Raw genomic sequence first — 12,789 nt, forward strand, 5'->3', positions numbered from 1 at the left:
GGGGAGATTGCATTAATCTGGAGAGATTGCATTAATCTGGAGAGATTGCATTAATCTAGGAAGATTGCATTAATCTAGGAAGATTGCATTAATCTGGGGAGATTGCATTAATCTGGGGAGATTGCATTCATCTGGAGAGATTGCATTAATCTAGGAAGATTGCATTAATCTGGAGAGATCATATTAGTCTATTTAGATTATAATGATCTAAAGAGACTATAATTGTCGAGAACAGTCATCCTATCCCTCAGGTCTGTATGTGCGGCAATCTTATCAAGCATGTCCTTGCATGGCTGCGTGTATCGGGGACACCGCAGCAGAGATATGGATTGGGGTCTGCGAGCCTTCTCCGCAGCCGCACCTGTCGTTCTTCTTAATCTTAATCTTATAGAGGAAGTGTGCGAATTCAATCCTCTGCGTACATAGCTGCATAATCATAGCTGAGAAGCCTTTGATAGGCTTTTATACAGATCCAGCGTTCTCCCTGTAGGGGCTTCATTAGGCACTTCGTGGGTGCCGCTGCATGTTCCGTCCTCTTGACCACATAGGCCAACCGGATTATTTGTTGGGCCGGTCCGGCTTGGCATGTGACCCCCTCCTCCGCGGCCCGCTTCGCCTCAGAGTCTATAGCCTCGTTTCCTTGTATCCATGCGCGTGGGGATCCAATGGAGTATCACGGGGGCCTGCAGGGTCTTGAATCTTGCATACAGGGCCTGCAGGAGATATTGATTTGAGGGATGACCAGGAGTCCCGACTGTGAAGCCGGTCAAAAAAGTAAATTAACTGATATTGGTGCTAAATACGAGAACAACTAAGCTAAGGAGGGAAAAGAGGAAAGAAGAAACGAGCGTGCAGTCTCTCGCTAGAAAATTTAATAAGCAGATAAACAGGCCAAACCAAGCCATATGTCTGATTCACTTGCTGTACGCTCTGACGGCCGCGCGCCGCTCTCATCTGGTCGAGCATGCCGTCACACTGGAGCCGGGCAACGCTGGGAATGAGAAGCGTGGCTGTAAAGGATTGTAGCCACCAGGATGGTGAGGAAGAAGTAGCTGAGATCACGTAGCCAATATATTATGGCAACCACCGACAGTATTGACACAAGCTATGTATATGGAAGCTACCAGCCCTAGTGTGATGGCAGCTCGCTCGGTTTAGCTGCAGCGATCCCTAGTTAGTTAGTTAACTATCTCAGCAGTCTATTAGTAACTAAGTGCCATCCTTATTCCGGCTTCGGCCCTACTATTGATCCGGCCCCTGCAGAGCCAGGAATGCCTACCTACTTCATGTTCTTTTGCATAGTTAGTTGAACCAGATTAGTCAGTCTGACTATATTGCCACAAATCGACTCCTTGCATTATGCAATCCCGTAGTCTATGGAGAGGTCGGGTTATCCGCTTCATCTGATCGTTCTTACTTCGCACGGAGTACGGTATCCAAAATTTTTCGGTATACCTACCTAATTGATCTACGTCTGTGGCTATGCAATGCAGCTAAGGAAGGCAGTGTTATAGGCAGCACAATTGCATCCAATACCCAATCCCCCCTAAGATGAATGTGGAGAATTAAGTTTGTTAGCTACATTGGTACACATGCTCGCACAATGTCGGGTGAACGTGCTCACCCCATCTATTCTGTACTCACCTAGCTCACCCATGGTCGCGCGATGGTAAAGCAGCCTCACCCACTAGCTCACCCGAACAGCACCCACCCGCCTTCTGGCCGCGTTCAAGCCACACGCCGGGAGGTTAGTAGTTGGGTGGGTGACCACCAGCGAATCCCTTCTGTTGTATGTTTTTATGCCTTTTTTTCGTCTTCTATGATGATGATTTATTTGATCAATCTTATCAGCCAGTGTGTACTCTGTTTCTCATAATTGCTACAGGGTTCATGCGACATCCTCTCAGCCCTACTAAATCCATCCACCATTCAACCGTCAATGCATACCAACCCAGCACCCCCCTTTAGCGCACGGGATGGCGCCCGCCTCTTCAGCTGGTGTCCTGCGAGGATACAGAAATTGGTGCAACAGCGTCAGACCGGTGCTGGAAAATTAGCTCCGCCAGGTTTAGAGATTCTCTGGCACTGAATAAATCAGATATTAACTAATTCTATCTATACGTGATAGATCATACTTGTAAATATCCGAAAAAAAAAAAAAAAACTCCCAACGATCTATAACACTTTCAGTACCCAGAATTCTCTTCAAAAATCTCAAAGTTTCAAAGATCAGAATAGGTCATCTAATTTCAGAATAGCTTATCCGGTATTAGCTATAGTGTTCCGACCCTGAATAACTTTTCACGTGATAGAGCTTATTCAGTATCAGGAATCCTCTAAATCAATCACACTAAATTCTGACACCGTTGAAGCTAGGACGCTGTGTCCAGCCAGGGTCTGACGGTCATCCAAATGATGATCCAGCCCATCCCAGGACAACATGGCATGCCTCGCACTTGCTACTACTCAAAAGCGGCAGAAAGCCTTCACCAAACGATCTCGCACCGGCTGTCGGACCTGTCGGTAGGTGCCTCACCCTCATCCTCATCCCCATCCCCATCCTCCCATCCTGCACAGATCATCAACAAGGCGATCGGGCTGACGCGACCGTCTTATCTCCCACTCCTCCTAGACATCGCCGGGTCAAATGCGACGAGACCCCGGGACAATGTACCAACTGTACCTCCACCAAGCGCCAGTGCGAGGGCTATGACACAGTCCACGTGCAGTGGAGCCCTAATGATCGTTCAGGGTCGTTCCGGCTGCCCCAGCTGACGACGGGGGTCTCCTCCTTAACATCGGCCGAGCGACAAGGCATCCTCTACTTTCAACACTCCACTATCCCGACTCTCATCGGCTTCTATGATTCCCCCTTGTGGGAGAGACTGAGCCTCCAGATCTGCCAGGAAGAGCCGGCAGTCTGTCATGCCTCCATTGCCCTGAGCGCCGTTCATCGCGGGTTTCCCCTGGCAGGCTCCCTGCAAGAGGAGTGGTATCGCTTCGCGTTCGAGCAGTTGGACCGATCGTTTCGATTGTTGATCAACCGACGGGCCTCCCAGGATCCCCAGTTTACCAATGTCGTGCTCCTGTGCTGCCTGATGTTTGTGGCGCTCGAGTTCATGGTGGGAGAGTATGAGAATGCCTTCCGGCATCTGCGGGGTGGTCTGCACATCTTGAAACAGAGGAAAGGTCATGCCTGTACGGATTCGATGGCCTCCTTTGACCAGTGTCTGATGCATGTCTTTTCGTCTCTGGATATCCAGAGCACCTACTTCGGGATCGGAAACCGCGTGTTATGTGAAGAGATCGATGATTCGGGTTCCCGTCCCAACGTGGAAGATCCCCAATCGTGGCACTTCAAGTCAATTTATGAGGCGCGCCAGGTATTGGAGCCGATCACTGGGGATGTCATCCAGTACTGTGGACTCCGGGTCACAGCAGGGTGTGGAGAATCTCTCGTCTCCCGGCAACTCGAGATTTTCGCTCGCTTGAACCGGTTTCTTGAATCTCTGGCACAACTTCGCTACGAATACGCTGGCCATCTCACTCCAAAAGAAAAGAGGGGAGTCACATTGCTGGAACTTGAGGCCGTGGGGGCGAGGACGTCGCTCCAGATCATTCCGTACACCAGTGGCGACCCTGCCTTGGCCCAGTATACTGACGAATTCGAGTGTTTGTTGTCCCTCTCGGAAGCCGTTCTACGTGAGAACACGGATATCCCACGAGTCAGTATGGATATTGGGGTGATTCCACCCTTGTATCTGGTGGCCAAGCGAAGCGTGGATTACGGCATGCGGTGGCGGGCAATTCGACTGCTTCAGTCTTGTCCACACCAGGAAGGACCCTGGGATGCGGCTCTGCTCGCTCAGGTTGCAATCGAGACAATCAATATTGAAGCTATGGTGGCTGCAGGGGGAGAAGGCCTGGTTGTAGGTCGGATACGTCAGAAACCCCCTGCTTTTGGAGGTTTTGTAATGCTTTCGGATGACCGGCGTCACGTCCGGATCCCATTTCTGGTCGGGAAGGTTGAGAAGCACTGGTGTTTTGACCTGGATGATGAACTCTCGGGGATGTTAGATGAGCCTGTGCTAGGGGATAGTGCTGCTCGTTGGCACCGCGTGATCCCGAGCCATCTTCGGTTTCTTCAGTAGGCGAGGTTCTAACCAGAATGAGATGTTTGCTGTTCCCGATATTCATGGCAGAGCTAGAGATGAATTGGTCCAGCTTGGTTTAAGTATACCTATCGTAAACGCGGTATCTCAATATACAGTGGCTATCGAGTAAGAGCATATTGGAGCCTCCTGTCGAGGGAGCACTGTCTATGACATCAGTTACAGGCTTGGGGACTAGATTGCACTATTGATATCCATGTCATCTTTATTCAGTACGCCGGTGTCCAATGCGGCTGAAGGTAGTGCTCACTCCCATTAGTCAAACACCACGTCTGTACATGGCCTTAGACCTGGCAAAGCTCATAATGGCTACACTTAGTGTCTACTGGTGCCTGGATACTAAGAAGGAACCGTCAAATTCATTGGATGAAGCAAGTATTCATCAGCTATCTACAGACTTATGACGTCGCCAACTCGGCCTCAACCACCCCCAAGCCATCACCGGCGCGCGTCCAGAACTTATTCACGCGCAATCCGACCGAGTCCAACAGCTTGGTCCACTGCTGGGTCGTGCGCTCCAATCCCGAGCAGAACACCATCACCGCCACGTCCGTCATGCCGTGGATCGCTGATGCGTTCCGGTCAGGCACGATGTATTCCTCCATGATCAGCTTGGAATAGCCCGGTTCCATCGCATCCACGATGTGCTTGAGAATGATACGGGCTTTGTCGTCGGACCAGTCGTGCATGACATTCTTGAAGTAGTATACGCGGGCACCTAGGACGCGTTCTCGTCAGTCGCCATACCCTCAACCTTCCGATGCCTCCTAGTCCAAATTGACTCACCTTTGACAGGCTGCTGCTCTGTAAAGAAGTTGTATTTGACGGGGACAATGTTGGCTGCATCCAGATCCTGTGCCCCTTGCACCTCGTCAATCACCAATGGAAGATCCTCCAAGACCAGTTTCCCGGGTGCATCGGGGAATCGCTTCTTGAATCCCAAGAGATCATGGCCACGACCACCTCCAATGTCCACTATCAATGCTCGATCTGGGTTGGTGGTGTCGGCGTTGGCCAGCACTCGGTCCTGAACGGGGAACCAGTCCGCCCAGTGCGGGCGATCGGCACGCTGGCCTTCCATGAAGTTGTTGAACCGAGCCAGGGCGTCGGGATTCTCGCAGAGCCAGGAGAACCCGTCCTCCTTCATGTTGTTTGTGTATTGTAGGGGCGCAAATAACGGGTCTTCGGGGTTGCGGTAGTTGGTGGCTTGGAGGTATTCGGGGGTTTTCTGGACAGAGGGGAGGAATTCGAGGAACCTAATCAGACAATTACTGTGTTAGCTGTGTATATGGGTGGTTTTGTTCCCATAGAGTAACTCACAGGGATTCTACCACCCCGATTGAGGTGCGGTTGACCATTTCTTTGGTCACTGCGGTCGGCAGATACTCGCAGGGCGTGGGCTCTTCCGCGAAGCCAAATGCAACGCAGAGGCGCATCATGCGTTCTGGTTGGCTTGGGTCAGCCTACATCAGAATTCCAGGGTTAGAAAAATCATGGAAGACACGTACCAACCAGGAGAGGATCTGCAGGCTTCAAGGCGGCAAGCTCGCTGACGGGGACTGGAGACGTCGCTTTCGCCAGCACAGGGAACACTTGCATGTCGTGGGCTACCTTGACAGCCATCAAGGCCGTTGGCTAGCGAAGCGGTCAGCTGAAAGCGACCATTGTCAACACTCGAGGACTTACCGTATATGCCAGCTTCAGAATTGCGTCGCGGGGTTTCTCCAGCGCTCGCGCCAGTTTGTTTGCTTTCTCGAGGGCATCAATGCGGGTGGATTCTGTTCCTGTAGTTTGAAAAGCCTCCAGTGAGGACTGGACCTCTGTCCAGATTTCCTGGATTGAGTCTGCATTCATGATGGTTGAGATGATACTCTTTGTTCTAAGGGGGCTCATGAGCAAAGGCAGGCCCCACGACTTCAGAATAGATCGCTCTTATAGCTCCGGCTTGCCTACGTGGGGTGCGCATGTCCACATCTGTCAGGCTTCCCTGGGAACCCCCATAGTCCGGCTCCAGAAAGATGTCCAACTGGCAGGTGGGTGGCATCCTATAGAGTTTCCACCCCGACGACTTTTGGCCCCCACGGCTATAATGACAGTCAGCTAAGCGTTCCCTGCCCAATGGCCGGTATCTCCTATTCCACTGATCATTCTATTGTGTGACTAATTACCATTATTATAAATAAACCGCGGTGGATTAGACATAGCCGCATCAGCCAGATTGCTCTTCTGCCTGGATCGGGGCACAGCTCCGGGGCTGGTCTTCCCCTGTTGCTGCCCTAATTCGGCTCCACCCCCCGGGATTCCGCTCAGTAGCATGGTAACTCTTGGCCAGAAGGCTGAAGGTTCATCGACACTGCATGGCAATTCTTTTACCGGATAGTCTGCAGTAGCTTCTGTCTCATTGTTCCTTCGAAGTTAAAACACGACGTTGGCACCGCGCGGCTTAAAACTTATCCATGAGCCGGCCGGAAGCTGCCCGAGATCAAGGAGATCTCGGTGGAGAACTGCCAACGAAGAACGAAGGTAAGAGGCCAAACCTAGCGTCAAGAGACGGAATCCAACCGTCCTGCCACAGTGCATGTGCGATCTTCGATCAGGCAGGGTCCAAGTCCCCAAGCATCTCTCGGTGTCTTCCATCGACATGGCTCCCGTTCATGAACCATCATACACCGGCCAGCTCCATGCACAGGCCATGCCGGGAAGAGATACTTCCGCCCTCGTGGATCCAGTTTCCCATTCAGTCTCAGAGGTCCGAGATGCTCGGCCGCTGGGCGGATCCCCTTCCCGCACGGCACGGCGATTGATGGCGCCAAGTGTGGATTCTCCCATGTGCATTCCGATTCGTAATCTGGTCGTCGATCACAGATAGTGGTTCCTCGTCTGGACTTGTGTGGGGTGGAGGTTACCTCACCATTGGTTCAGAATTCAAACTATGCGCCGTCACGGCTCAGACGACAGGAGTTTATGCTTAAGACGGCCCGAGGGGGGCACAAGATGGAGCCGCCACTCCGTTACGACTCCCTAGACGTGGGTGGTGCTATTGGATCCACTGTCTGCTCTAACTTTCGCCCCGTGAGGGAGGCTATGGGACACCTGCCACTTGGCAGGTTCTGAGGATCCGTTTACGAAGATGCGACATTTATTGTCGACCTCGATTTTAATACTCCGTGATGCTGGTCCAAGTGGCTGTTTATCCTTTCATGTCCGGGATATACCCCATCCATCACCTACATAAAGAATCCAAAGCCCTCCGTCATGGCTGTCTATGACTGGCAGCTATTATAGTTGTGTTTATTAATAATCTGCCACTATTTGATAGCTAATTCTTGGGTCCTGAAACTGGCAGACTCGTATTCTTCTTTCCACGGAGAGGATCTGCAGTGCTCCCAAACGGGTCAATCCACGACAATCAGCTGCAGTCAGTGCATTTTCACATGAAGAAGCAGTCTACTGTTAATCCTTTGGTCCATCCGTAATTTGCTCTCCACTCCAGCCTCACTGGTCTAGTCGAAGGAATTATGGGGATGAAGTACTAATTCCTCCCAGGGCAACCGATAGTCTGCATTGCCGCATTGCAGGATGACATATGAAGGCCGATACTCAATTTGTATAATCCTCCCCTCCAGTACTATCCCCTTTTCAAGTCGCGTGGCAAGTGTCTCAATCATGTCGTCGCTTTATGATATGCCCTTATCCTCCTGACGCAGCTACCTCACGTTGCCGATTTCCGCCAACGCACGCAAGCTTTTCTCGTGTGGCGCCTATAGAATATGGGTTATAATCTCACTGCAGAGATGTTTAGCGAGTGGGCTATTGGACTTGTTGTTGTGGCAGTTCGTCTCTATGCCCGCTTTTCTGTGGATCGAGGAATTTTCCGCTGGGATGATCTGTGCCTTGTGCTTGGGACGGTTAGCTCACAACCAGTGATGTCTTGGTTGTGGAAGCCAAGCTAATACATGTGTCTTAGATATTTTGGACCTTGCTGGTTGTATTTCTGTACCTATGTACCGGTAGGTAGCTCAATGTTTTTCGATCGCATTCGATCGAGCTGATCCTCACACGGTGATTAGCTGTCTACGGAAGCAATATAGGTCTCAACGACACGACGGCAGCTGAGGTATCAGACGATTATGTGCCTGCTTTGCGACAAGGCTCTATCTATGCTTTTCTTGCTTGGCTGGCATATATCCTTATGGTGTGGTCTTTCAAGGGAGTTCTTGTGGTTCTCTACAACAGACTCACGTACGTCTGTATATTCCACCCCATCCTCGCAGTTAGTTGACAGTGGATAGCGTGGGCCTCAAGCAGAATCGGCTAGCCCTAGCAGTGGGTGTCTTGTCATTGTGCACCTTTATCACGTCGCTCCTTTTTGACCTCCTCAATTGTCGGCCAATCCAGAAGAATTGGCAGATCAAGCCATATGCAGGAAGTGAGCTAACACTCCCTCCACAGCGCTCTCCATGCTAAAGGTTTCCAGATAATTGCACGGTCCGGCCATTGAACTACATTGTGATTGAAGTCTTGAGCATCCTGTAAGCTCTGCGTCTCCCAACGATCACCCCTACTCATCCATCGCTTCAGGACCGATCTCTGCATCATGTGCGTACCTATTCCTCTGATCATCATTGCCAAAATCCCGACCTCGCAAAAATGGATTCTCTCCGGTCTGTTTTCCTCCGGAATCTTCGTCATGGTCGCTGCAGCCCTCCGTGCGTACTACTCCGTCAAAGAGCTCAAGACCCTTTCCACAGCCCTCGGTTGGGCATCGCGACAAGCCTTTGTCTCGGCCATCATCGTGTGTGCACCAGGGATCAAGCCATTACTTTCGCGCTTCTCCTGGTTTGCGTCTTATAGTTCATCCCGCGGGTACGACAAGAAGGACCGGACTCGCACCACCACCTTCTTCAACTCCAAGAGCGGCGGCCGGGACGTTACCGTCGTTAGTACTTGCGAGCCTCAGCCGTATGAGCTCTCTTCGCTTGGCTGGAAAAGAAACAGACACATGTCGTCGGGGGAGAGCCAGGAGCATATCATGGATTTTCCCCTGCCAACGCAGCAGGGCAACGGTCCGGATCTTGAAAGAAATACGGGCATCATGATCACGACGCATGTCACTTTGGCGCACGAAGATGTTGCTCCTGACGATCTGCACACTGTGCCAACCACCCCACCATTCCATCATTGAAATGCTCACCTCGATTGTGAATCCACATCTATGACATCGATCACAGAGGCTTTTTCTTCTGTAGCTCAATGGCTATATCAGCCCGTCCCAACACTCTTTTGTATCTGACGAAATTCCCTATATAACATTACTTATGAGTACGCCAATTAATGTTTAATACCCAGGTTTGAACAATAACTACTTTTGACGATCTCGGGGCTGAATTTGGGGTAATACATATCAAACGCGCATTACATCAACAGCTCTATCATGAACCCTCAGCATCAAGCTCACTCAATTTCCCATACTACAATTACCAATACAAAAGACCCACAAGCGAACACAGGCCCATGGCATTGCCACTGGTATCAACAAGTATCCGAACAAAACTGACGCAAGACTCCAACTTTGGCAACAATCAACACAGTAGCCCATCTCGAAAACACTCTTACCTCTTCCCCGTGTCAGACTGCTGGCCGCTCTGCTGAGAGCCCGATGACGTGCCATACGAGGATCCAACATTCGATGTCGCAGTGTTTTCGTGCCGGTCAGCGGCCGATTGAGCCCGAGCAGCGAAGCCGCCAGAGGACATATCCTTTCCTCCTTGGGCCTTGAATGTTGTCAGCGTGCGGTGTTGTGCTTGTAAAAGAAAATGCCTGCCTGGCTTGATTGAATGCGGGAAGCATCCGACTGGCTCATTTGGTGAGTGGGCATATTGATGAGTTTAGTGGTCACTGGAATCGGTGTTGGGATAAATTGGCGAGGCTTGTTTGTTGGGATTGAGGGCGTCTTCATCCAGTATTTGTATTCCATACATGTCTCCACATGTCTGCATTGCTTGGGTTGATCTGATCTCATCATTGCAAATACCTGGTTATGGATGAATTTCTCCGGTGGTTCGGCGATTCTTGCCGTCCCACTATTTGTGTCACAGTGAGTTGGTCTGGAGCCATCTAGCTACATAGAGTTCAGTGTGACCCTAGGTTGCCTTATCTGGGGTATGAGCTGCCTGGGTTGACTGAGACAATGCACCTATAAACAACTGGACCCTCGTCCCCGATGGCAATGACCCTTATGCTAAAATCCATTATCTGCTGCTATAGCTGGGCTATGTGCAGGTGTATAAATTATTATTGTCAAATTGAGACCGCTTCCCCATTCACCGACTTGTATATCATTGATCTTTGTGTCTACTCTCGTCTCGTTTAATCCTCTCACACCATCGTTCCCCCTCTGTACATGAGCCCAGGTGATTCAAAGGAAGTCCGAGGGTACTTGGTTTCACTTTCGGATCTCATTCCCGATTTTCTCTAATGCAAATGTCTCCTTGAATCAGTACGCTGTACCGTGGGTCACGCTATCAGCTTTCTCTCCTCCCCGTCGTGGGAGCTGGGGACCGTACCTGGATACCTTGCTAACAGCCTCTAATGCCGCTACAGATGGCGCTTAGGGATTTGTCCTCTGGGAATTCTTCGTCCATTACTGACCTCTTTACTAGGACTACTGCTGCGACGTGACGGGTTCGGAGATTAGCACTATATATAGTCTATTGCAACCCGTGTAGTACTCATACCCTGACCGAGGCTGCCCACTCCAACAGTCAAGTCCCACGTCTACGGAGATATTCACATCATCCATTGCCATGGTATCGTCGTCTCCAATGGCAGGATTGATCTGTCCTTCTTTTTCCTCCCCGATCGTTACACACGGATTCCCCGGTAGTGGCGGCAGGCCAAGACCTAGGTATGGCGCTATCAGCAGCAGCCCTAGAAGAAGCAACAGCACCAGGGGCAGATCTAGCCTAGCATCCCATTCTTTGATGACATCTGTGCGCGGGCTCTGTACAAACGCTACGGTTGAGATCAATGTTAGTATGGCGCCACCGCTAATCTTGGTTGCAGCTCTCGTTATGGTTACACAGTCGGTATAATCTGAAATCGTATGTTCTTCCTCTTCAATTTGAGGTGCCCGTCATGATGAAAGCCGACATGTCCAAACCCACGTGATACATCTACTATCGTACTTGTAACTATGAATCTTAGTCTTGTTTGTGGCCACCGGCGGCGCGAAACGCTACTTACTGGAGAAACCCCTCAGTAAACCACCTCCAGACAGAAGATTCCAGGCCTGTACCACGGCATCTTCCTTCATAGGATATCAATTGCTCAATCATGACGAAACGACCGAAAGCGACCGAAGGAAAGTGGCTATACCGTGATGGAATGGTCTGGAACTGACGATATGGCATGACTGGTTCACCCCGCAGCCATGGGACCGCCACCAGTATGACAGCTCTCAGTAATTCCTGTCAATTCACTCCATGGATTGGTCTTCCAGCTCCCGCCGAAGCCTGCCATACGAAGGGCTGTACCACCGGGTGGCAAATGGCATGTCACGTGACCGCGATCGAAGCCGCGAGAAGCGTCGCGAGATGCCTGGGGCCTTCGCGCAGCGTCGGGATCCCCCGCGAACCCTAATCCCCGCAGCTTCCAGCGCCCTCCAGCAGTTACACCACCAGCCCAGCACCTTCCTCATCCCAGCTAACCATGGTGTCCAACAGGTATAAAGAGACCCTCGAGGTCCTGCTCAGTTCATCCTCATCAACAAAGAAATCAAGCTTCTACAACACCCACAAACACACAATCGCAAACCAACCGCGCTTTCATCATAAGCTTCTATCTCTTGAATCCTCATCCAACCATTACCACCACCAAAATGTCTCTCTTCAGAACTTTCCCCGCTACCGGTGACTTCACCCCTCTCTTCCGCCTGCTGGACGACTACGATCTCCACCGTTCCAGCCAGGGCGCTCCTGCTTCTGCGCGCACCTTTGCGCCTCGCTTCGATGTCCGCGAAACCTCCGATGGCTACCACCTTGATGGCGAGCTGCCCGGCATCGCCCAGAAGGACGTCGACATTGAGTTCTCCGACCCCCAGACTCTCGTGATCAAGGGTCGCATCGAGCGCGAATACCACTCCGACAACAACGACGAGGCTAAGCCCTCCACTCCCGTTGCGGAGAACAACAAGGAGGGCGAGAGCAGCGCCGTCACTCAGCCCGGTGACAAGCAGGTCTCCAAGAACAAGCCCAAGACCAAGCACCACTACTGGCACAGCGAGCGCTCCATTGGCGAGTTTCACCGCACCTTCTCCTTCCCTACTCGCGTCAACCAGGACAATGTGAAGGCTTCCCTAAAGAATGGAGTCTTGTCCCTCTTCGTCCCTAAGGCCGCTGCTCCTGTCGCCAAGAAGATTACCATCGAGTAATGGTAACCGATGCGATTAACGATTTATGATGGATTGCTACCTAGCGAAAGGCTTTTTGTTGCTTCGTTCCTTTGCTTTGACCAGAATGTCTGGGGATAGTTGTGCTCAAGTTGTTGCTGGCTTGTCGCTCCTTCTGCTGTACTCTAATACTCGCTAATGAATTTACCTCGTTTCTTTATTCTGCGA

The 12,789-nt window shown here is 51.1% G+C and overlaps 5 protein-coding genes across 5 annotated transcripts; 3 read left to right on the forward strand and 2 right to left on the reverse strand.

Annotated features, from left to right (window-relative positions):
* The first annotated feature begins 2,401 nt into the window (after positions 1-2,401).
* On the forward strand, positions 2,402-4,299 carry BO94DRAFT_507503 (Zn(II)2Cys6 transcription factor). Its single transcript, XM_025609618.1, has 2 exons — positions 2,402-2,523; positions 2,633-4,299. The coding sequence occupies exons 1-2, from the start codon at positions 2,441-2,443 to the stop codon at positions 4,149-4,151; spliced, it is 1,602 nt and encodes a 533-aa protein (XP_025472804.1). The 5' UTR covers positions 2,402-2,440; the 3' UTR covers positions 4,152-4,299.
* Positions 4,300-4,570: 271 nt separating this feature from the next.
* On the reverse strand, positions 4,571-6,026 carry BO94DRAFT_542123 (S-adenosyl-L-methionine-dependent methyltransferase; the record flags this gene model as incomplete). The annotated part of the gene is made up of 5 exons (XM_025613078.1): positions 4,571-4,890; positions 4,959-5,428; positions 5,493-5,616; positions 5,681-5,807; positions 5,859-6,026. The coding sequence occupies 5 exons, from the start codon at positions 6,024-6,026 to the stop codon at positions 4,571-4,573; spliced, it is 1,209 nt and encodes a 402-aa protein (XP_025472805.1).
* A 1,916-nt stretch (positions 6,027-7,942) lies between these two features.
* On the forward strand, positions 7,943-9,520 carry BO94DRAFT_601224 (uncharacterized protein; the record flags this gene model as incomplete). The annotated part of the gene is made up of 6 exons (XM_025616377.1): positions 7,943-8,080; positions 8,140-8,182; positions 8,243-8,414; positions 8,465-8,601; positions 8,650-8,704; positions 8,754-9,520. The coding sequence occupies 6 exons, from the start codon at positions 7,943-7,945 to the stop codon at positions 9,355-9,357; spliced, it is 1,149 nt and encodes a 382-aa protein (XP_025472806.1). The 3' UTR covers positions 9,358-9,520.
* Positions 9,521-9,747: 227 nt separating this feature from the next.
* Positions 9,748-10,079, reverse strand: BO94DRAFT_530752 (uncharacterized protein). The gene is made up of 2 exons (XM_025610739.1): positions 9,997-10,079; positions 9,748-9,946 (listed from the first exon to the last, which is right to left on the reverse strand). The coding sequence occupies exons 1-2, from the start codon at positions 10,048-10,050 to the stop codon at positions 9,785-9,787; spliced, it is 216 nt and encodes a 71-aa protein (XP_025472807.1). The 5' UTR covers positions 10,051-10,079; the 3' UTR covers positions 9,748-9,784.
* Positions 10,080-12,051: 1,972 nt separating this feature from the next.
* BO94DRAFT_552831 (Hsp20/alpha crystallin family protein) lies at positions 12,052-12,603 on the forward strand (the record flags this gene model as incomplete). The annotated part of the gene is made up of 1 exon (XM_025613624.1): positions 12,052-12,603. The coding sequence occupies one exon, from the start codon at positions 12,052-12,054 to the stop codon at positions 12,601-12,603; it is 552 nt and encodes a 183-aa protein (XP_025472808.1).
* Between the last annotated feature and the right edge of the window lie 186 nt (positions 12,604-12,789).

Source organism: Aspergillus sclerotioniger (genome assembly GCF_003184525.1).
Source record: "Aspergillus sclerotioniger CBS 115572 chromosome Unknown BO94scaffold_2, whole genome shotgun sequence".
Classification (NCBI taxonomy): domain Eukaryota; kingdom Fungi; phylum Ascomycota; class Eurotiomycetes; order Eurotiales; family Aspergillaceae; genus Aspergillus; species Aspergillus sclerotioniger.